This window comes from Cervus elaphus, chromosome 20, assembly GCF_910594005.1.
Source record: "Cervus elaphus chromosome 20, mCerEla1.1, whole genome shotgun sequence".
Taxonomy (NCBI): Eukaryota; Metazoa; Chordata; class Mammalia; order Artiodactyla; family Cervidae; genus Cervus; species Cervus elaphus.
Genome location: NC_057834.1, coordinates 25,535,732 through 25,557,327, shown reverse-complemented (window position 1 = coordinate 25,557,327; position 21,596 = coordinate 25,535,732). Strand labels below are relative to the sequence as shown.

The window sequence follows — 21,596 nt, the reverse complement described above, 5'->3', positions numbered from 1 at the left end:
ATTTGACAACCTGGTTTACACAAAGTAACTAAACCAGCAAGGTATACAGGAGTATTCCAGAATAACCACTTGAAATTTCTTACATTTCAAAACCTTTAAAACTGTCCTTAGATCTGTATTTATCCTAAGTCATTTGAAAAAAGGATAAACATACCAGTTTATCTCAAAACACATCTTTAAGTACCTATGATATGTGCTACCATTAAAGATTCACATTAAAGACATGGTCTTTTCTCATAGTCATGCAATCTCATTTGGCTTAGTGACTCCTGGAAAAACAAACATGAATAAGAGACAACACAAAATTTATTAAAGATGATAATGCTATCATTTATTAGAGAAAAAGAAGTTTTGTGATATTTGGGGGAAAAATAGCTTGCTTAACAGTAAAATTCTTTCTCTTTGAAAGGGGTTAGTAAAAAGAAAACAATATTCATTGTATGAAATAGGATCTCAAGGTAGGAAAAACAGCACGCAATGTATTTTTTGATATAAAAATTTAGGTATGCCATCAGCAGCATTCAAAATTAGCTGAGTATACAGTTATAAAAATTGAATTTTTAACAAAGTGTCTTAAAAGCTTATCATATTAGAACAGGCACAATGTTCTGTAGGCATATAAATTCCCCATGGGCTTTTAAAAATCCATAATCTCAACTGCACAATCAGAATGTACAAAAGCAGCAAAAGATCATAGTTCAGAGGTTTTATTTTTTTTTCCTTGTTCAAAGTGGCTAAGTCAAGCAAATACATTGAAAAAGGCAAAGAAAGCACTTTTCATAGCATTAAGACCACAAGATTGCATGTAAACTATGGTTCTCCTTTAAGACACTAAACAAGTATAAGGTTCATCTGTACTTAAGGTGCTAATGCACCTCTTCTTGCAGTTTGGAAGTTCAACAGGCAGGAAGCAACATTCTGCCCAGGAACAAGTCTCAGTTTGGTCTCAAAGGATGGCTCCCACGCATCCACCATGATATTAAATCTAGGCAGCCATTTATATCAGGGAATTTCTGCCTATGCTATGTCTGTTTTTGGTGCTATTTATTAAACGTAATGACCACTGTAGCAATTATACTCCGATTAAAAAAAATGCAGTGACATTGTTCTGAATATACACACCAGTAGTAGTTGTTTATTACGATGCTGTGGATTGTTTATTACAGTGCTATTGATTGACCTTTCACTTCAAATAGCCATGTTCCTTCTGCCTAGTGAACATACTCTTCCCTGCTTTCAGTTCATTCCATCTATAGAAAATGCTCTGTACATTTTCAAGCTCATCATCAGTTTTTCAGCTCCAGCTAAGAAAGAACACAATTTTATTCAGTCAGTTTACATCAACAAAGGCACTGATGGTCCCTGGGCTCTGCTCACAAAGCTCTGTGCTTTGTGAAGCCAAGGGGCAGAAATCTGAGCCATCAACAGCAAAGCTTAAGTGTACCAGGGCCTTAGGAGTGTTATTAAAGCATTCAGGGTAGAACTAGATAACTGAAAAGTGGGACGAAATGCCCTACCCCAAGTAAACTGGCGGCAACTACACCACATAGCACTCTCCTCTTCACTTGACCAAAAAACCCTCAAGATCTCAGAATTTCATAAAATTATAAATGAGAAGGTACTTTAAAGTCACATGACTTAACTTTCCAACTTTTTAAATAAAAATTGGTAAAAAAAAAAAAATGTAGACTTTTAAATGTAAATTCTTTTGTTAATCTTTTCAAGAGCTACGCACATATAAATCTGTATTTAACATCAGGTGAGAGTTTATTCACTTTTTTAAAAATGCTAACTGCAAGGAAACTACTGCATATCTAAAAACTTAAGTCTTGGATTTTAAAATCAAAAGAATGATGCCTACTATCTAGCAAAATGACTGTATAAACCTTAAACACTGATTTTGTTGTTTTTATTTGCTTAAAAAATGAAGTTTAAGGATGGGTTGTGAACTCTGAAGTATCTGGAATTCTGCAGCCACTCTAGTCAGAAGTTATCTGAGGAAGGAGATGAGAAGAGAAGCCTTATATAGGCAACCCCATACAAAAAGAATATCGAAGTCACAGGGCTGCAGTTTTATTTTCTAATTCATTCTGCCAAGTTTCATCACGTGTGTTGTAACACATGTCACTCTCATGCAGATATCAAAAGCAGAAGCAGCCAAACCAGTACCCCCAAACCATTTTTTTTTAAGGTATGACCCTCTTCTTGATTATCTTTCCTAATGGAAGTATCCATAAGTAATGTTAGATGCATTTCATGATTATATTTCTTGCTTCTGAGCGTATACTGATTAGGGTAGCACTCAGGTGGATAATCCACAGTCACCACACAGGAGTGATGCACAGAAGCTCCAAGCACTGATAATGAGGCCAATGAGAATGCTCAGCCAGATAGAGTGTTTTGCTCTTTCCCAGAGACAAGACAGTCTGTGGAAGGGAGAGAGGAAAGCTTAGGCCGGGTCTCAGCAGCCCATAGCCATAGGCACAGCCATGCAGAGAAGTTGGAGAACCAGAGGCCCCCCTGAGCACATTAAGCAAAAGTGAAGAACTCTGAGACAGGAGGTGGGGTCAATGAGATAGTAAACACACTAGCCCAGCAGACAAGCAGTTTCTAAGGGGCGGGAAAACCTAAGAAGAGTCCAGGCCTCCAGGGCGGGAGAGCAGGGCTACTCCCAGCACAGGTCACAGGCCAACACAGCCAAGGAAGGGCATTCGGGCCAGCCTCCCACCCCGCTGATGGGAGCACCGCCTTGAACAAACACACTTCTTATCTACAAAAGGGCCACCTCAAAGGTTGCCTTCATTCCAAAATGCAAAGATCTAACCCAGCAATGAACAGGTAAGATGGAAGGCAGAGGAGCAGGGAAACAGACCACGAACAGCCACAGGATCTAAAACCCTAACTCTCCACTCCTTGTCTCATCCATGGGGTCGCTTTTAACCAGCACTGTTGCTTGGTAACAGCTTTCAGTACATTTGAGATGGACACCTACAATCTGGCAGACAAAAACAAGTAGGGAAGTAACCAAAAGGTAAGGCAGCAGAAAGAAAAATGTAGGAGTCTGGGAAGATCCTGGAAGGCAAGACCACCCATGAGCTGTTAAGGTGTTGGAACGGACCTATATGAGCAACCTGGCCACAGGACTCAAGAGCAGACAAAGTAGGAGCTTTTATCTAAGAACTGGCGTCCTCTGCCGGTGAGATCTGGTACAGACCCTTTACCCTCTCTGAGGCTGTTGCTTGTCTAATAATAGAGACAAGACTGCTGGCCTATGGTAACTCACTCCAGTATCCTTGCCTGGAATATCCTATGGGCAGAGGAGCCTGGTGAGCTACAGTACATAGGGTCGCAAAGAGCCAGACACAACCCAGCGACAGCACGCACTGCTAGTCTAGCGAAGTTATTGTGAATATTCAGTGAGATGTTGCACGGTGACATCTGTAGTGCCAGACACATATTACAAAATAAATTTTTTTAGATAAATTAATGACCAGAGACATTCACCCTCTCACCTTCAATGGTCATCCATTATTGTCAGGCTTAAATAATAATACCCACCTTTTACTGAGATATTTACCTATGCTGGGCCCCCTGCTAAGCACTTGACATATTTCTTACTGACATCCTGCAATGATCCAGCAGCAACTATCCCCATTATTTTTAAACAGATGAGCAACATGAGGACCAGAGGTTAAGGAGCTTGTTCAACCTGACACTAGCATGTGACTGAGACACAGCTCACCCAGACCTATTTGACTTCATAGTCCACATTAACCACCACAACATCATACAGGCCAGGTGACCTCTTAACCTCATGTCTCACAAAGTCCAAGTCCAGCCTCTGAAAAAGGTACAGAGGGGTCAGCCAGAGATCCTCTGGCTGTTCGTGGCCTTCAGGCTAGTTGAAGCTCACAGTAAGACCAGGTTAGTTTCACATCAGCTTTAAAGAGAAGAAGCAATGAAGACTCCTGACTTCCTTCTGGCCCCATTCAGGACCCTTCTGAGATCTGAGCAGTCTGCTGGAAGCACCGGGCATGTGAAGGTAACCAGATGGTAGTATATACTTTCCAATTCTAGCTGAAGGTATATTAGGGGTCTCAGCAGAAGACAGGATGCCCTCAACAGCCTAGAAAGGGCCCAGTAACATTGGTTCCTCACTCTGGCACCATCAGGCCTGTTCATACCTTCCCCAGATCAGAAGAAGAGCCTTGCCAGTCTGAGGTCTCAGCTACAACAGAAAAAAGAATTCAGCTATTAGCAAGCAAAGAGACAAGAGGTGGAACACTGCCTTTGGTTTGGAGGCTCCCAGAGCAAGAGTCTGAGTGGACAGACCAGACCAGGAAGAAGAGAAAGGCAAACCCAAACAGACTGGCTTTGAAGGAGACTTTGGAGGCCTTGCAATGCCAAGAGCTCTGATGATCAATACAGGACATTCTGATGGTCATGCAGTATAAGGAGGGGCAAACGGGCACAAAAGAACTGATGAAGAGGCCACAGATCCAGGAGGAAGCTTCGCACAGGGAGACTAAGCAGGAGAAGATACAATGATGTAGAGGACTGGGGCCAGAAAACGAACAAGCTTGACTGATGAAAACGGGGAAAATTGTTACAGGAGATATCACCAGAGCCACATCCAGAAATGCGGGTTACGAAGGGGACTGAAGCAGCGGCACCCAGGCTCAGGACTCAGTTCTGCCATCAACTCTGATTTTGGGTAGATCTAGTAACTTTTCTGAGCCTTGATTTTTTTTAGACTGCCAAGTGGGTTAACAATCTCTGCTTGATCACAAGGCTCTTACCAGGACTAGACAAGATCAGGGACATGAAAGCAGTCTGTCTGTGATCAGGCATCAGGCTGTGATATGGCCACTCTGCAGTCCCTGGCATCTTCTCCCACTGTTTCCAGCACAGGCTCCAGTGCAAAACGCTGGGACTGTTTAAAGGTCACTGGGTAGGACTGCCTACTTTCTGCTGGCTCCACGGTTGGGCTCTGTCTTCCCACCTACTCTCCCCTGGCCCCATTCCAGGGGAGAATGGAAAATAAAATCGGTTTAAAAGCAAACATATACAAATAATGGTGGTGGGGGCGGAATACAGCAGAGAGCAGCATGGTTTTTCACCTCCTACGGGCTCCTGTCCAAAAGGAAACACTCGTGTTTACTGCTGCAGCTTTGTTCTCTTTCAATCTCGTTCCAGGAGGTCAAGAGTGAAGATACGTTGGGGAGGGAGAAAGAAAGAAATGAAAACCCAAGAAAAAGAGTATGCACTGAGCATTAGAAAATACATTCCCACCCAACCCTGTAAAGCAACTACACTCCAATAAAAAAGAAGGAAAGAAAATACAATCCATAGTCAGGGGTGGAGCCAGAAGAGAGCTGTTCAGGTTTAAAAACAACACACATCATCAGAAAGTGCTTTTCTACCTCATTCCAGCCAGGCTGTCCACAGGCTCGTGTTCAAACGTCAGGATGGCAGCTTGGTCCTGGACATCACAGGAGAAGTACATCCATGTTGTATGGGGCAGGCGTGACACGCTGAGGGACAAATCTACAAAGTCCCATTGACTCCCAAACTCTATCCCTTCCTGTTGCACCTGAGTCTCCAGTGGGGCCATCTGTCACCAACTGGGAATCACTGGCTTCCAAGGCTTATCTGCTGTTGCTAACAAGGTTCTTACTCGTAAGAGCTCAGTGGAACACCATCCAAAGGTACATGAGGAAGATTCCACTCTGTCAGATATAGAACCCATTTCTTGTATCATGTGACAGACATTTGGGTTTGGGAACACACAGTTGCCTCCAGAAGCAATCCTCAAAGGTTCAAAATGCAAGCCGCACGTTGCTTGCAAGATCAAAGGCACATGTCTGTGAGACAGAGGTTTAGAAGATATTTACAACACGGTCCACCCACATCCATCCACGGTGCTTTCCAGAGCTTTGCAAACCTGGCTGTGTGTTACGCAAGACACACAGTAAAACACTTCTTCACAGCGTCCCTGGGAGAAAAAACACAAAGAAAAACAGGAGATCATCAACCCAAAGCCTCCTGTAAGTGGTAAGGGCCCTCCTTGAGATTTCCTGGGCACCCAGAGTAGCATGCTGCAGGGCAGAAAGCTTCTAGATTATGAGGTCAGATCTACATGGCATCAACTTCAGCTTCAACATCTATTAGCAATGTCAAACTGGGCAAGTTACTTGACTTATTTGAATTTCATATTCCTCATCTATAAAAGGGCACGTTCCCATCTATCCTACTGACCAGTTCGGGGCTTAACGCACTGAACAGAACAGATATTTAATAAACAACAGCTATCTTGACAATCAGAGGAAAAAATAGGAAGAAAGCAGAAACTTTCTGAAACCAAAAAATTAGTCAGGACTGTGTACTTTAATATCAACCAGAAGCACAGAATGCACTAAAAACATTAAATAAAATAGGCTCTGGGGCCTTTCTTCCTTCTGAGTAGGCAGCAGAAACTTGTTAAGAGGCATCGTGTTGTTCCCTCGCACATGGAGCTCTCTCTGAGGACTGACACTTGTGACCCTGATGTGTGAGCCCTACCTCGGGCACCTACTCCTTGGAATGCAGTGCAGAGCATGCAGGAAAAGAGGGAGGGCTCGGCAAACTCCCATGCTCACCACGCAGGCACGTCCAGCCCACCTCCACATCTAAGGCTTCTCACCCAAGCCCTATTCTCTGTGTTCCCAGCTGCACTTGGCTGAGGACGCTAGAGTCACCCGAGGGAGGGAGCATGAGAGAATGCATTCACGTGAACAGACACTGCATTTTACTATCCAGATCATTCTAGGACTGCGTTTCTTAAGATCCGCTCCACACTGAAGTCCCAGCAGATGCACGAGAAAGTGTTTTATGATCAAGGAAGATCCCTCATGGCAGCTCACAATATACATAACATATTAAGGGACCTGGAAAGTCTATTCACACAGCCTTTAACACAATGAGCTAGTTAACTTCCTGTCTAATCAGTCACTCCCCAGCATCTTCTGGTCACTGTCAGACACAGGCTTGGAAGGCGTTGAAACTTAAGCCTGTTCTTCCTCATTCCCAGCTCTCTCACACTTCTCATTTCCTTAGGAAAAGCCCTTTTTAGTTAACAGGTTATAAAAGAATGGAAATTAAAGAGTGACATGAGAACAGACTCAGAGATAGAGATCACTGAAAGTGCTAATTTAAGGAGGTCTTGAGGTCAGAAGCTCAGAGTGAGAAGGGGCGAAACTATTCTTAGTTATCATGAGTTCTTTCAGGCCAAGGTGGGGTCAAATGAGTTGCCCAAGGTCACACTGCTAATTAGGAAACCACAGTCCTCCAGAGTTCTGGCCCTGCTTACTTCTCTTTGTGAATTCTTTTCTGAAATGTTCCATCAGTGGGATAGGGCAAGAAAACAAGCATGAACCTTCCATCCTTTGCTCAGTGATTATTAAGGTGATAATCACCTTTAAGAAAATATCCACAAAGTTACAGGTTTAAAAAGTGATAAGGAATCTATCTATCTATCACAGCAGAATGTTCCCAGCATCAGGAATTGGCAGACGTGGGTCAATGATCATCACTGGTTGTATTACAGGTGGGGCTGGGGATGAGCCTTAGCTTACAAATGTATAAAATCATAAAATAGGTGTATGTGAAGTGAAGTCGCTCATTCGTGTCTGACTCTTTGCGACCCCATGGACTGTAGCCCCCAGGCTCCTCAGTCCATGGGATTTTCCAGGCGTGAATACTGGAGTGGGTTGCTAGTTCCTTCTCCAGGGGAATCTTCCTGACCCAGGGATCGAGCCCGGGTCTCCCGCATTATAGGCAGACGCTTTACCGTCTGAGCTACCAGGGAAGCCCAAAATAGGTGTATCACATCTGCTCATTTGTCTCAAGGGTTTTTAGTAAATATGTAATAGCATGAGCTCTATAAAACCACCCTCAACTAAAAGGACCTGTGCAAACATATCCTCATCCCCAAATAATTGATGTTACAGTCCTAAGGAGAGTCAGTCTTACCTTGCAAATGGTATGTAGGAAAGACTGTACCTACAATGAAGAACAAACAAAAGATCTAGTCAAATGAAGGGAGTGGACGATCACATGGTGAACTGGGCTTCTGAGCACCTGCAATGTGTGAAAGGTGCATGAACACACACACCCCTATACACACATATACACACACACAAGCACACACACACACGGTGTCACGTGTGTAACAGGGAAGCGAGGATCATCTGTAATCAAAGCTGGGGGCAAAAGTCCCCTGCGGCGATAACTGTCACCTCAGCCTCACGGGGTTAATCTTTAACCAAATGAGCCAGCAACAGCACCTACAACACACAGATTCCAGATATCCTAGAAGCCCTATTCTTACAGAGCACTAAATAAGATCCAGATCGGTTGTCCCCTAATATTTTACAAACCCTCAGCAGAATGTACCTTCTACCCAACTGGGATAGACTCTCTGCTCTTGCCCATGAATTGTGAAAGGAGTGAGAAGAGCATTGGTAAAGCGTGGGGAAGCACGCTGCCAGTGGCTCTGTGGATGAACGTGTAAGCAAGCTGTGATTCTTCTTTTATAAAATATGATTCTTTAAGAACCCAAGCCCATAGATTTCCTGGTGGTCTCAGTTAACTCAGCCCCTTCCCCAGGAGAGAACCACACAGGGAGGAAGCTGGCCACATCCCAAAAGACCAGGCCTGGGTGTCAGGCAGGCTGGAAGTCAATCAGCCCTAAGAAGGCATATATAGTTGGAACACATCAGCGTTGTAACAGGGCCATTTGCCTGCGCCCATGTGAATGCCGAACCTTTAAAAACTGGCTTCATAATCAGTCTATAAGCAAAGAAAGGCATGTGCATGTGAGGACTGATTTCTGCCTCCAGAAGAAAACCAAAATACAAACATAAGCCATTACACCAGGCCCTTTCAATACATTAACACACTGTATGTGTTATATTAAAATCAGGCCACCCTTCTCTGATTCTGACACTCACCATGTACAGAAGGAGCTCACTTACTTGGAACAGAGTAAATGCCAAAGGGAATTTTGAAAGTACATTTATTCAAAAGCCCAAAATTACTAAAAGGAAGAATGGATGTTAAGCATGTAGTCTCAAGATTGAATTCTATCAAATAAGACTACACTTGATCCCTGGAAGTTTTAAAACTTTTAGTCCTCCTTTCTTTGCATTAGAGCCAACATTTTTTCCCCAAAGTAGATCTAGTCACATTTTTATGAAACTGTCCTGGCAGATATCATCCTTTGATAAACTGAGAACATATTACGGAAATGTCTCAGGACATTTGTTTCCATACATGCTTGGACAGGTTTGAAATGGCCATGAACCTACAGCACCACCCATGGTTTTGAGCAATAATGTCCCCAGTGGTCCCTTCTGTCTGCTTGGGCTCTGGGCCACAATTCTCTGGTCGTGCTGCAGCCCACAGCCACACGGTTTTCCATTTCATCAGTCACTGTTCCTGGACAGTGACACTTTTTGTCCTTCTGTTAAATGATTCATCCAACCATAAATAAAACACTCATGATATTTTTTTTTTTTTGCCAGCTTCCCTTTTCTTTAATGTCTATTTGACTCACAAGCCTCTTTTTACCAGCCCCTACAATACTTCATTGTCCTTCCTCTTACTGGACGTGAATGGTTGAATAATGTTAGCAACATCTCAAAATCAACCCTGAGGCCAGCAAAAATGCCGCAGTGGCCAAATGGCCTCCAACGACCACTCAAGACCACTAAGGCCACCTACTGGCAGTGGGCTGAGTTGACAGGTTTTGGCTCTACAGTGTACTTGACTTGCATCATTAAGGATTTTTAAATCGAAAAGCTTTTGTGTTCCTAATCCTCCTGCCCACGTCATGTGGGATTTTATCTCCCTCAGCTGCATTAGTCAGAGACCGATGTGGGAGGGGACAGCTGAAAAGGTTACTTACCACGTCAGGGCCAGAGACTGCAAAATACAGAAGATGAGAGCAAGCCCTTTGTTGTGCCACTGGAATAAAAATGATCTGGTTACAGGAATGTGTATGACAAGAGGCACACACCAAAAAGGTTAATGAAAATTAAAAAAAACACTTACCCAAAAGGCAGAACACAGGGTAAGCGCAAAACACAGCTAGAGAGAGAATGGAAACATTAATTAACATAGTGACAATGACAACAGGGAGGGGAAAAATTGTAAAGACATTCTTGACAAACTTACAACAGCGCATCAAAACTGCAGTAATCAGATTCTGTGATTATTACAGGAACCAAATGCAACCATTATTTCAAAGTGTCTAAGCTACCTCAGAACCCATGTTTTGGCAGAAGAGGTCAAATGAAATAAGTCAATAAGGATTCATGTAGATTAAAAAGAGAAGGAGGATCCTCTTCTACTTTCAAATTTTCTCACAATCTCTGCCCAGCAAATACAAGCACATTTCCGGACTACCCATCCATCCATCTTTCCATTCAAATGTGCATTCAAATGTGAAGTTTAACACACACTTCTTTATAGTCTCTGGAGTAGAAAGGGCTTGCAAGGACAAAGGTTAACATGAGATGTCACTCTCAGAGCCCATGAGGCAGTTATCTGTTTGTATCTGTTTATAGCTAACACTTTCCCCAAGTCCTTTCTAGTCTTCTTTTTTTCTGGCTGTGCCACACACAGCTTGTGGGATCTTAGTTCCTTGACCAGGGATTGGACTCAAGTCATGAGAGTGAAAGCACAAAATCCTAACTTCTGGACTGCCAGGGAATCCCACGCCTTCCCCTCACCCCTGCATGTTTTCTGAGAAAGTTCTTTCAGAAAGAGATTTCTGCAGCTCATCTACTTCCAGGGCTGGCCAAGAACAATGACTCCAGCTGTCAGTCACGCTTATCCTCTCTATCCTGCTATATCAGTAATTGTTCAATAAATATGATGGAAATAAATTGGTGTCCAGCATTGTACCTCATGCTCTGAAAGAACACAGAATAGTTGCAATGGACTTTTACCTATCTGAGCAAATGAGATGTACACAAATAAAACTAAAAATAGAAGTATATGGATCAAGCTACAATACCTCAATACTGATAATTATAACAGAAGTCCAGACAATATGGTCTGGAATGATGGGATGGTCCAAGGGAATAACGTGGCCCAAGGAAGAGAGAGGCATTCCCCATTAGGGAGAGAAAGACAGGACAAGACTTAAGGCACTGTGGTGACCAGCAGGGAATAGGAGACCAGACCCACCGCAGGAAAATTGATGAAAACAAACAGAATTCCAAAGTCAGATGATGACAAGGAGAAAAAGAGACCATGTTAGACTGGATACCCACTCTAGAGAATGAACCCTGTGTTCCTGAGTAATGCCCTCCAAGCTCTGCTTGTGTGTGGCATCACCTATTACCAGAAGGATGTCACAGCTCTCTTATTACCACATGACTGCATGCATGCTATGTTGCTTCAGTCACCTCCAACTCTTTGTGACTCTATGGACTGTAGCCTGCCAGGCTCCTCTGTCCATGGGATTCTCCAGGTAAGAGCACTGGAGTGGGTCGCCATGCCCTCCAGGGGATCTTCCCGACTCAGGGATCGAACTCACATCTCATGTCTCCTGCATTGGCAGGCAGGCTCTTTACTCCAAGCGCCACCTGGGAAGCCCATTACCACGTTGAGTTTGACTAAACTGACAAGCAAAACCTTCTGGGAACTTTATAGAACTTGCAATACCTCATACCAACTAAAACACAAGTCAGAGGGAAGAGAAAAATTATTAGATAAAGAACGCTCCTGGGACTTCCCTGGTAGTCCTGTGGTTAAGACTCCTCACCCCCAGTGGAAGGGGCCCAGGTTCGATCCCTGATGGGGGAACTAGACCCTGCATGCCACAACTAAAGCCCAGCACAGCCAAATAAATAAATAAAAATAAAATTTTAAAAAGGGACGGCCCTTCTGCCACAGTGGGTACAGACATTGGGTTGTAAGTGAAGATGAAAGAGAAAAGGGTAGAAGTCTACAGATTTAAGAGGAAAAAAACTCCAAACAGCAGGAACAAAAACCCCTATTTTAAACAGGTAACTCCTGTTACCTGACTGGCAGACCTTACCAGCACCATGACAGTTGCAATCAAACGCGTAGGCTCAAACATTCGCTTCAGCTGTTTCATTGGTCCCATGAGGAAGGCAGTGCTGAGGAGCAAACACAGACAAGCCATTCAGACCAGACAAAGCCACACCGGGGCCACCGAGGCGCCTCCCATCGCTGCTGCAGCTCACCGGCGGCAGTGGGAGCAGTGAGGGTAGCCAGCACTTGAAGGGCTCTGTGCTCAGGGCCTTTGTGCCCTATTCTCATTCAACCCACTGACAATGTATGAAGCGATCACAGGACAGTTACCGTACTTGTTCTGCAGATGAAGAACCTTAAATCCAGACGTACTTATTACTTACCAAGGCCATCCAACTAGAAAATGGTAGAGGGAGGCTGCAGGTGCATGCAGGCCTGACTCCGGAACTACCTCCATAACCACTAGGCTAGAGGACCCCTCTCTTACAGCTGCTACCTTGGCCTGCTTAACAACCCACCCATGGAGACAAAAAGACTCAGGTAACTGAAAAAGGAAAAAACGTATCTTACAGGCTTAGGGAGTTTATGTTAATAAGCAGAGAATTCCATTTTCTTTCATAATCTCCATAATTCTAATGATGGTAGGAGTAGCATCCATGATGTGTGGACTGTTTGCTAAATGCTAGATATCACATACATGATTCCATTTCATCCTCTCAACTACTCTGGCAGTTAGGTATTATTACACTTATTTCAGAGCTGAGAAAATGAAGTTCAGAAAGGTTAATTTACTTATGTAACTTTCCAAGATCACACAGCTAGGCACTTAAACAAGCTGGCATTCCAGCCCACATCTATTGGATTACCAAGCTCCAAAGGACAGGCTCAGCATGTCTTCTGCAGAGATGAAATCTGAGAGGCGGCTGATAAGAAAGAGTAAACACAAAGGAAGCAGGCTCGCCTAACACCGCAAGAGCCAGGGCCGGCTATAAGTCATGCTTCCTGACTCCTGACAGAAGCGTCACTCCACGAGTAGCTGGTTATAGTCAGTGTTCAACACAAGCCAACCAGCAGATGACATTGGCTACTAAGTGTTCTATAAAAAATTTTTTTTTAAAAAGTTAAATAAATCTACCTCTCTTTGAAGTGCCAGTAAGTTTCCACTTGAATTCAAGGCTGCCAGGTCAAGTGTTAGAGCTGAGTGCACTCGTAAGCCTACACTGAACAAGAAGCAAGAGCCAAAGGTGGCCTTCAAAATTAAACGCAGCACGTATACAAAAATATAAAAGATTACAGGTAAAGCCACAAACTCCTAGACACACGCTGAAATAATTCACTCCCTTTGTTATCTCCCCAAGCAATGAAGGGTCAGTTCCATTAGGATTTGTTAAATAGTTCTTTTGGACTAACACACCTATATATTTCTGCTCAATCTAGACTCTACATTATAACCTATGCTGCCTACCCAAAGCAAAACTCCCCAAAAGTTAGTCTTTGAGAGAGCTTTAAAGCAAGATTAGACATCTCAAGGTCCAGCATTATACTATCATAAAGAAAGTGAAAGTGAAGTCACTCAGTCATGTCCGACTCTTTGCGACCCCGTGGACTGTAGCCCACCAGGCTCCTCCATCCATGGGATTCTCCAGGCAAGAAGACTGGAGTGGGTTTCCATTTCCTTCTCCAGGGGATTTTCCCGACCCAGGGATAGAACCCAGGTCTCCCACATCGCAGGCAGATGCTTTAACCTCTGAGCCACCAAGGAAGCCCTATCATAAGATTTAATAAATTAAGCTTCAGGAAGGTGTCCAGTGCATTATACTTAATCATTTGGTTAACATTTCCCGCCAGAAAAAGACCTAGATTTGGGGACATGTAGAGACAAATAAGACAGAAGTGCAGCCCTTGTCAAGTGGTTTACACACCTGCAACAAGTCAGTATAATAAAATGCTATCTGTGTTGTCACATAAATATATATGGGATAGACAGAGCCCATTTTAAAGGAGGAGGTCAGTGATTCTGAAGGGGAAAATGGAATTAAAAGAGGTTTCACAGAAGAGGTGACTTTTGAGTCAGGTATTGACAAATAAGCAAGTACCCATCAAATATGGGGTGCACATGGGCTGGGACCCCAGGCAGAGAAACAGTCCCAGCAAAGAACAAAAACATCTGGGGGAAATACAAGTTGAGCCTGGTTGAGGAGGAGGACTGGAAGGGTCTGTCCCACATGCATGCTGAGGGGTTCGGACTTCACCTGTTGAGAGGGAATGGGGGGCCACTAAGGGGGTAAGTTGGGCTACAAAATGAGTGACTCCACAGTTCTGTGGAAAATGGCCCAGCGAGGGGTCCATAAAAGAGACAGGGAAGCCCAACAGGAAACTCATACAGTCTTCAGAGCAGCAGTGATAGATGCCGGAGCTCTGAGCAGCTCAGACAGCACCTTCTCCACAGAAAGGCCTCTTGGCTCCCCAAGTCGGGTCAGATCAGCTCAGCCCCCCTGCCCCTCTCCCAGGCATCACTCTCTCCACATGCTATATGTCTGTCTGCCTGGCCAACCAGTGAGGAACCAAACGCTGTCTGTCTTTGAATTCTCTGAGCCTAGCACAAGGTAGGAGCACGTAAGCCCATCAGCGAGGAGCAGAACAGTAAGAGGAGAGCAATGGGGAAGGTGGTGGTGGAGACGGTGGAGCTGTAAATGGTGAAGAAGTCATTCAACTGCTCTGCTCCATGTAAAATTACAGTGGTAATTTTTACAAGTGGTTCTTGCCTCCTCCCAGGGGTACTTCAAAGATGAACCAAGATGTAAATACATGCTGAAGTTAAAAATACATACGTATATATAGAAGTGATAGGATATGAAAGTGATGTGTTTTAACCACCTCTTTCCTCTCCAAATCCTTATAATTACTGAAGCATCCTCCTTCACCTCCCGCTAAACACAATCTACATCCATTTCCCCATCTAATAATTGGCTAAGGTTAGATTAAAAAAAAAACAAAACTGTTACCTCCCAAGAGATGCGATGTTACCAAAGGTATAAAACACTGCGAAGAGATACAGTCCCTTCCTGGGCACCCAGAGCAAAAGAGTTCCCTGTAAGACAAGGCACAGGGCATTTGCACATGAGGAACCCCTCCTAGCACAGCCACAGAACCAGGAGTTCACAGAGCAATCTGTTCCCTCCCTGCACCCCTTAGCTCCCCCTCCACGTCTGTTACCTCCCCCTCCTCTTGTCCATGCATTTCAGTGAAAAACAAAGGAGAAAAGGAGGTTGATGAAAGTGGAAAGAGGAGAGAAGAAAGGCAGGGGAAAAGATTGGAAGAGGGGAGAGAGGTCTTACCAGAAGTGAGCAGAGAATTCCTGCAGCAAAACAGGCAATGAAGCCTTTTATTCTGGTGCCCGAGCTTAATGAAGTTGCCTCAACAACCTAAAATAGTTAAAAAAAAATAACATAAAAAACTAATTACATACATGTGTGTGCATATTTAATCACCAAAACAAAGGATACACATAATTAAATCTAGAATTTGTACTGAGGAAGGCAGGAACACGGCCTCCTACTTGGTCACGTCTGCAACAGCCCTCATGATTCACTGAATCCAGCTCCTGATCCGTCCCATGAATCTCTTCTCCTGTAGCTAATTAGAGGCTACCAAGCTGCTGGCTGAATATCTCCAGAGGTGAAAACTCTCTGCCTTAAGCACAACGCATGTCACAAACAGAAAGGCAAGACTGCAGAAGATCCTAGAGTAGCCTCACGGCAGCCCAGGCAAGATGAGGAGCACGCCTGGAGCGGCGTGAGCTCTGCCTGTAGAGGCCCAGGAAGAGGGGAAGAGACAGGGGTGGCACTCAGGCAGTTGGGTCCACGCGGCACTATCTCCTAATTCAACCAGCCAAGTTTTCTCACTCACTGCTTTTGCTGGTCCTTCCAGGTCCCCGGAGGAGTCTGACTCTCATCCTAACCAGGATTCTTATCCAAGTCTATGCACTCTTGGTAGAAACTGTTCTTCAAGGTGTTGGCATCAGCCAAGCCACCCTCATGTGAGATGGATCCGAGTTAATTAATGACTGCCCTACTCATCCCTCTCCGCCACCACGATTAATCCTTCCCAAGAGCAAAGTTCAGAAGAGGCCAAGATTGCCAGAAAAACTCTGCTAAAACAAGGGAGCCTATAAGTAGCTCTTGAGGCTTTTTTCCCCACATCAAAGATGACAGTTAGGTGTCTGCACCAGAGACATGAGGCCTATTCACCCTCATGCAGTGGCCACAGCTCTTCCAAGTTTCACAGGCAGCTGCCAGGGAGGCCAAAGGCCTTTTCTCCAGCCCAACTGAGGCAGGACAGCCAGGCCCCATGCATATTCATTCACCCAGGCCTCACCTCAAGTGGATAGCACAGTCTCCACCAGGCCATGTGGTAAGAGCTTCCAGACTCCACATTCCCACGGCTAATGGAAGAAGGTAGTGTGGTGGAGGCTGCAAAGGTCACTAGACGGGCACCGCCTTGACTGCTCCCAGCTTAGGACTGTTTTCAACCCTGTCTCCAAACTTCCTGTCAAACCAGAAGCCAGAAGAACAGGACCAGAGGCTCCCGCAGGCATGGCAAGCTTTGCTACCGCATGGCTTCCTCTCCACTCACAAGAAAAGTATTTAGAGCAGCTTATCAAAAGGGGTGCTCCTGTCCCATCTATTCACACACATTGAAAGTGGGCTCAGGACACAGCAAACCCCCCACGCGTACACAAGCACACAAGGGCACCTGCGGACACGCGTGGCGACAGAAGGATGAGCGGCACGGTCAGAGGTGGTGGCAGGGCTCAGGAGCTGACCGCGAGCCGCCCGATGCCACACTCTGCCCCAGAACGAGCCTCTGATGCTCTGCTGCCAGGCTTGACCGGCAGCCCAGGAAAGCCGGGTAGACCCTTTTTCAACCTCCTGCCGAGGACAGAGGAAAAAATCAAAAGCTACCACTCTTGCTAGTCATGCATGCACCAAAGAAGGAGCTTGTCAAGGCGGAGAAAGGAACAGAGCTACATGAGAAAAAAAAAAACTGTGGTAGCAAGATGGGATAGGATTGCTTGGCATCTACAGAGACATTTTAAGAGTCACCTGTTTTTTAAAGAGGATAAGCCACAAAGTATCAATCTGATATGGCCTTGGCACTTAAAGCACAAAATAGCCTCAAAAGGATGATGAGATGCCAGCTCTTGTAAAAATTAAAATCATTTGTTATAGGAAGAAGTTCTGGTTTCTACCTTCAGAAAGGAAAGTAACACGTTGCTTCTACACGTCTCTCAAGCTGACTACCATCCAAATGTCACCCTATTTGTCAAAATGAGGGAGGGGGCCAAAATTTTTCATCAATGTAATTAATGGCAAGTTCTTTCACACCCGTGCTTGGTCGCAGGCCAGAGGAAGCTGTTGCTGTTGCTCCACTTCCAACTGGACCCAGCAAAAACCAAACACGTCTTTTCGTCAGTTTGTGAAGATCAACCGTGTTGATGGAAAATAACTCCCTAAATTCACAGTCTCTAGAAACTGCTAGTGCACTTTTTGGAAGTTAGAGTAGTTGGAATAGCACATGGATAGAAGCTGTAGGCAAACAGCTCCCTGGCCATCTGACTGGTAGTTATGCACAAAGGTCCCTTTGACTCTGGGATGTGGAGAGAAGAGGGGCTCTTGCCAAAATAAGAAAAACTGAGAATGATTCAGGAAAACAGGATTGGTAACCAGAAGAAGGTGAGAAAGGAATACTGCTTCATTCCTGTGCTTTCAAACCAGGTACCATTCAGACCTTCCTCGTCCCTACAATCCTGAAGAGAAAACACAAAGCCTCTATTTTCAGAAAGCTCACAGAAAATAAAGGTTGAAGTTGACTTTATGAAGACCAGGTTATCAATTAGAAAACTCATCAGGAACCCATCTGTGACTAGACATTACCAGGCAAGTTTTATAATTCTGCAGTTTCATAAGTAGGAGAAACAGAACTAATCATACTTCTATTGTTTGCATTAAAAGAATAACATTTTTTAAAAGCCCTCATTTCTGACATCTGACAGCTTTTATAACTGAATGTAAACTCTTGAGAAACCTGTATGCAGGTCAGGAAGCAACAGTTAGAACTGGAAATGGAACAACAGACTGTTTCCAAATAGGAAAAGGAGTACATCAAGGCTGTATATTGTCACCCTGCTTATTTAACTTATATGAAGAGTACATCATGAGAAACGCTGGGCTGGAGGAAGCACAGGCTGGAATCAAGACTGCTGGGAGAAATATCAATAACCTCAGATATGCAGATGACACCACCTTTATAGCAGAAAGTGAAGAAGAACTAAAGAGCCTTTTGATGAAAGTGAAAGAGGAGAGTGAAATAGTTGGCATAAAGCTCAACATTCAGAAAACTAAGATCATGGCATCTGGTCCCATCACTTCATGGCAAATAGATGGGGAAACAGTGGAAACAGTGGCTGACTTTATTTTTCTGGGCTCCAAAATCACTGCAGATGGTGACTGCAACCATGAAAGTAAAAGACGCTTACTCCTTGGAAGGAAAGTTATGACCAACCTAGACAACATATTAAAAAGTAGAGACATTACTTTGCCAACAAAGGTCCATCTAGTCAAGGCTATGGTTTTTCCAGTGGTCATGTATGGATGTGAGAGTTGGACTATAAAGAAAGCTGAGCGCCGGAGAATTGATGCTTTTGAACTGTGGTGTTGGAGAAGACTCTTGAGAGTCCCTTGGACTGCAAGGAGATCCAACCTGTCCATCCTAAAGGAGATCAGTCTTAGGTGTTCATTGGACTGATGCTGTAGCTGAAACTCCAATACTTTGGCCACCTGATGCGAAGAGCTGACTCATTGGAAAAGACCCTGATGCTGGGAAAGATTGAGGGCAGGAGAAGGGGACGACAGAGGATGAGATGGCTGGATGGCATCTCCAACTCAATGGACATGAGTTTGGGTAAACTCCAGGAGTTTGTGATGGACAGGGAGGCCTGGCGTGCTGGGTCGCGAAGAGTCAGATACGACTGAGCGACCGAACTGAACTGAAAGAGACTTTAAGGTCACCGAGTCTAACTTTGCACACACACACACACACACACCCCCCACAGAAATTTCACCAGCATCCTCAAGCCTTAAAAGCATAGGAAACGTGAGACAAGTTAAGACCAACATTTTCAAGGTGGCCTGGACCTAATAAGTAAAAACTAAGCCAAAAACAACCCTGAGAGTGATTCAGCTGCATGCAAAATGCTTCCTGGGAGTTGGGACTCAGGAAGTGCCACACAGTGATGTATGTAATCAGGAATCTCACACTCAAGAGAGAGGAAACTGACAGCAATGTTTTAGAACAAGAGAGAAGCACCTAGTCTTCCTAAAACAGACTTTACATACCTGGGCTTACAACTCTTTAAAGCCTTTCATTGTATCCAACATAGGCATTCACTATTTTAGGTAAAAACAAACTCATCATTTGTATTTTCAATCTGTACTACCATCATTCATTCTTGAGGGTCTACCACTTCATGATGGTTTTCTAAATCAAAATAACTGCATAATTCCCACTGTCCCCCCAAGAATCCCCAGGAAAAGAAAACATCTCCCTTTTGAACCCCAGCTGCTTTAAAAACTTATTGATAGTCTGTGCAGCATAAAACTTAAGATAAGCATGACTGTCAACCATCTAAATTTTCTTAGGCCTAGTCTGAGGCTGCCCTTAAGGGTTCATATTAGAAGCCAGAAATCAAGAACAAGGAACTAATGAAATTACTTCTGAGCCTTGATCAATTAATAAAGGCAATAGATTTAAAAGAAGCCAGAGGCTGCTTTGAACTGTCCAAAAAAAGTTAAACCCCAATTCCTGTAACACTCAAGATCTATAGTGTTACTTCTTCAAGGTGAAGATTCAGACAGCAAGTTTTAGGGTTCTGAGATTTCATGGAGGGGTGGGGGTATCAGGGTCACTCAACATAAAATCAGCAACTGCAAAACCAGGTGAAAACAGCATGCTGAGATAACCAATAAAGACACTGATGAAAATTGGAGGAAAAACTTAGGTACAAAGTTGAAAGAAGCTATATTATCTTGTGCAACGGCTTCTTTTTACAGATGAGAAAACCAAGGCCCATGGAATACAAAAAAAAAAGAATAAAGAGAAATGTTATTTTCTCATCCACAAAGAAAAAAAAAGTTCAAAGCATTAGAAATAGGCAAGAAACACACTGTGTAGCTCTAGAACATAGCGGGTAATATTGCCCACGTTTCAGCTCGACCAAAGCTTTCCAGTAAACTGAACACACAAGCAGGCGGCCTAAGAGGTTTTGGGCGTCTATGAGGTCTAAGACGTCTATGAGCAGGCAGAGAAACAAGATGCGGTCCTAAAGCTCCAGGATTTACGGTTTTCCTGGAGACAATTTACAGCAACAGTGTACACAAACGTTGGGTGGGCATGTCACACTCCACAACTTAAACCGAGCAAGAACGCAGCCGGGAGCACCAGAGTGCGGCGCGCAGTGGGCATCTAGCAGGGACCCTCACCAGGGCCTAGCCCAGGCAATCTATACGAGGACTCCCTCCGTCAGCTTCTCAGAGGCCTCTGCCTAGCTCGGCTCTAAAGCCTTTTCCCTGGCCAGCAGGAACGGGGCCGCCGATGGCCACCCTTCCTTCCGCATTTGTTTCTAGGTTTCGCTCCAGCGTGGCCCTCCCTTTGTGGGGGGCTGGGGCGCGGAAGGTTGAAAGGGTGAAGGACAAAAAAGTAAACAGGTGCCAACCGCCCTAAGCAACCTGGGCCCTGGCACTTGGGGCGGGAAGTGAGGGGAACGCGAAGGTCTGGAGCCTGCAGGGGAGGAGAAAGGGACAGACGCAGAGTTGCTTTCCAAGAAATCCTAGAAGTCCAGCATCCTTTTCTCACCAGCTAGCAACAAGAGCCGGCGGAGCTGGGGGGCGGGCTTGGTGCTCTCCGAGGCCCCGGACGGACGTTCCACCGCGGCTTGGGAGCAGCAGCCGCCGGGCGGAGGAGAGTGCGACCAGCAGGGTGGACCGCCAAGGTGCACTCACCTCGGACAGGCCGCCCCGGTCCTCGGTGTCCTGCCCGCTCAGCACCTTCTTCAGCTTGTCCATGGCGGGACTGGTCCACCCGGCTGCCCCTCCAGCCGCCTGTTGCGCTGGCTAAGTCGCAGATTCTTCCGGGTGCTGCCCCAGCCGCCGCCAACCACAGCGCGCCCCGCCCAGGTACCTGCCCACCTGGCTCCTGCCCACGCAGGCGCCCAGCGAGGCCACCGCCCACAGCCCGCCGACGCCCCGCCCTCTTTCTCCCGGTGATGTTATGCAGGGAAGGAGGGGTGGGCAGGAAGAGCTGGATTTAAGGTCTGCCGAGCTAGGCTAGGTTGCGGTTCTGCGTCCAGCGCTGCATTCCAGGCTCCGAGCGGCAGCCCTCGCTTCCGGGGGCCCTCCATAGGTTCAGTTGACAAACGCGGAGTCCCTAGCACATGAAAGGCACTGCAGAAACGAGACTGACGCCTGGAACCCATCTTCCTGTGCCCCACACTC

The 21,596-nt window shown here is 45.2% G+C and overlaps 1 protein-coding gene across 2 annotated transcripts; it reads right to left on the bottom strand.

Moving 5' to 3' along the window:
- Positions 1-309: 309 nt before the first annotated feature.
- Positions 310-21,266, bottom strand: SFT2D2 (SFT2 domain containing 2). 2 transcript variants are annotated; one of them, XM_043876676.1, is made up of 8 exons: positions 21,105-21,262; positions 15,384-15,470; positions 15,051-15,136; positions 12,089-12,170; positions 10,093-10,128; positions 9,947-10,005; positions 8,011-8,040; positions 310-5,995 (listed from the first exon to the last, which is right to left on the bottom strand). In XM_043876676.1, the coding sequence occupies exons 1-8, from the start codon at positions 21,165-21,167 to the stop codon at positions 5,956-5,958; spliced, it is 483 nt and encodes a 160-aa protein (XP_043732611.1). In that variant the 5' UTR covers positions 21,168-21,262; the 3' UTR covers positions 310-5,955. The 2 variants fall into 2 exon arrangements, with proteins under 2 accessions (XP_043732611.1, XP_043732612.1); XM_043876677.1 differs by having other exon boundaries at positions 5,884-5,995; positions 12,084-12,170; positions 21,105-21,266.
- Positions 21,267-21,596: the final 330 nt, after the last annotated feature.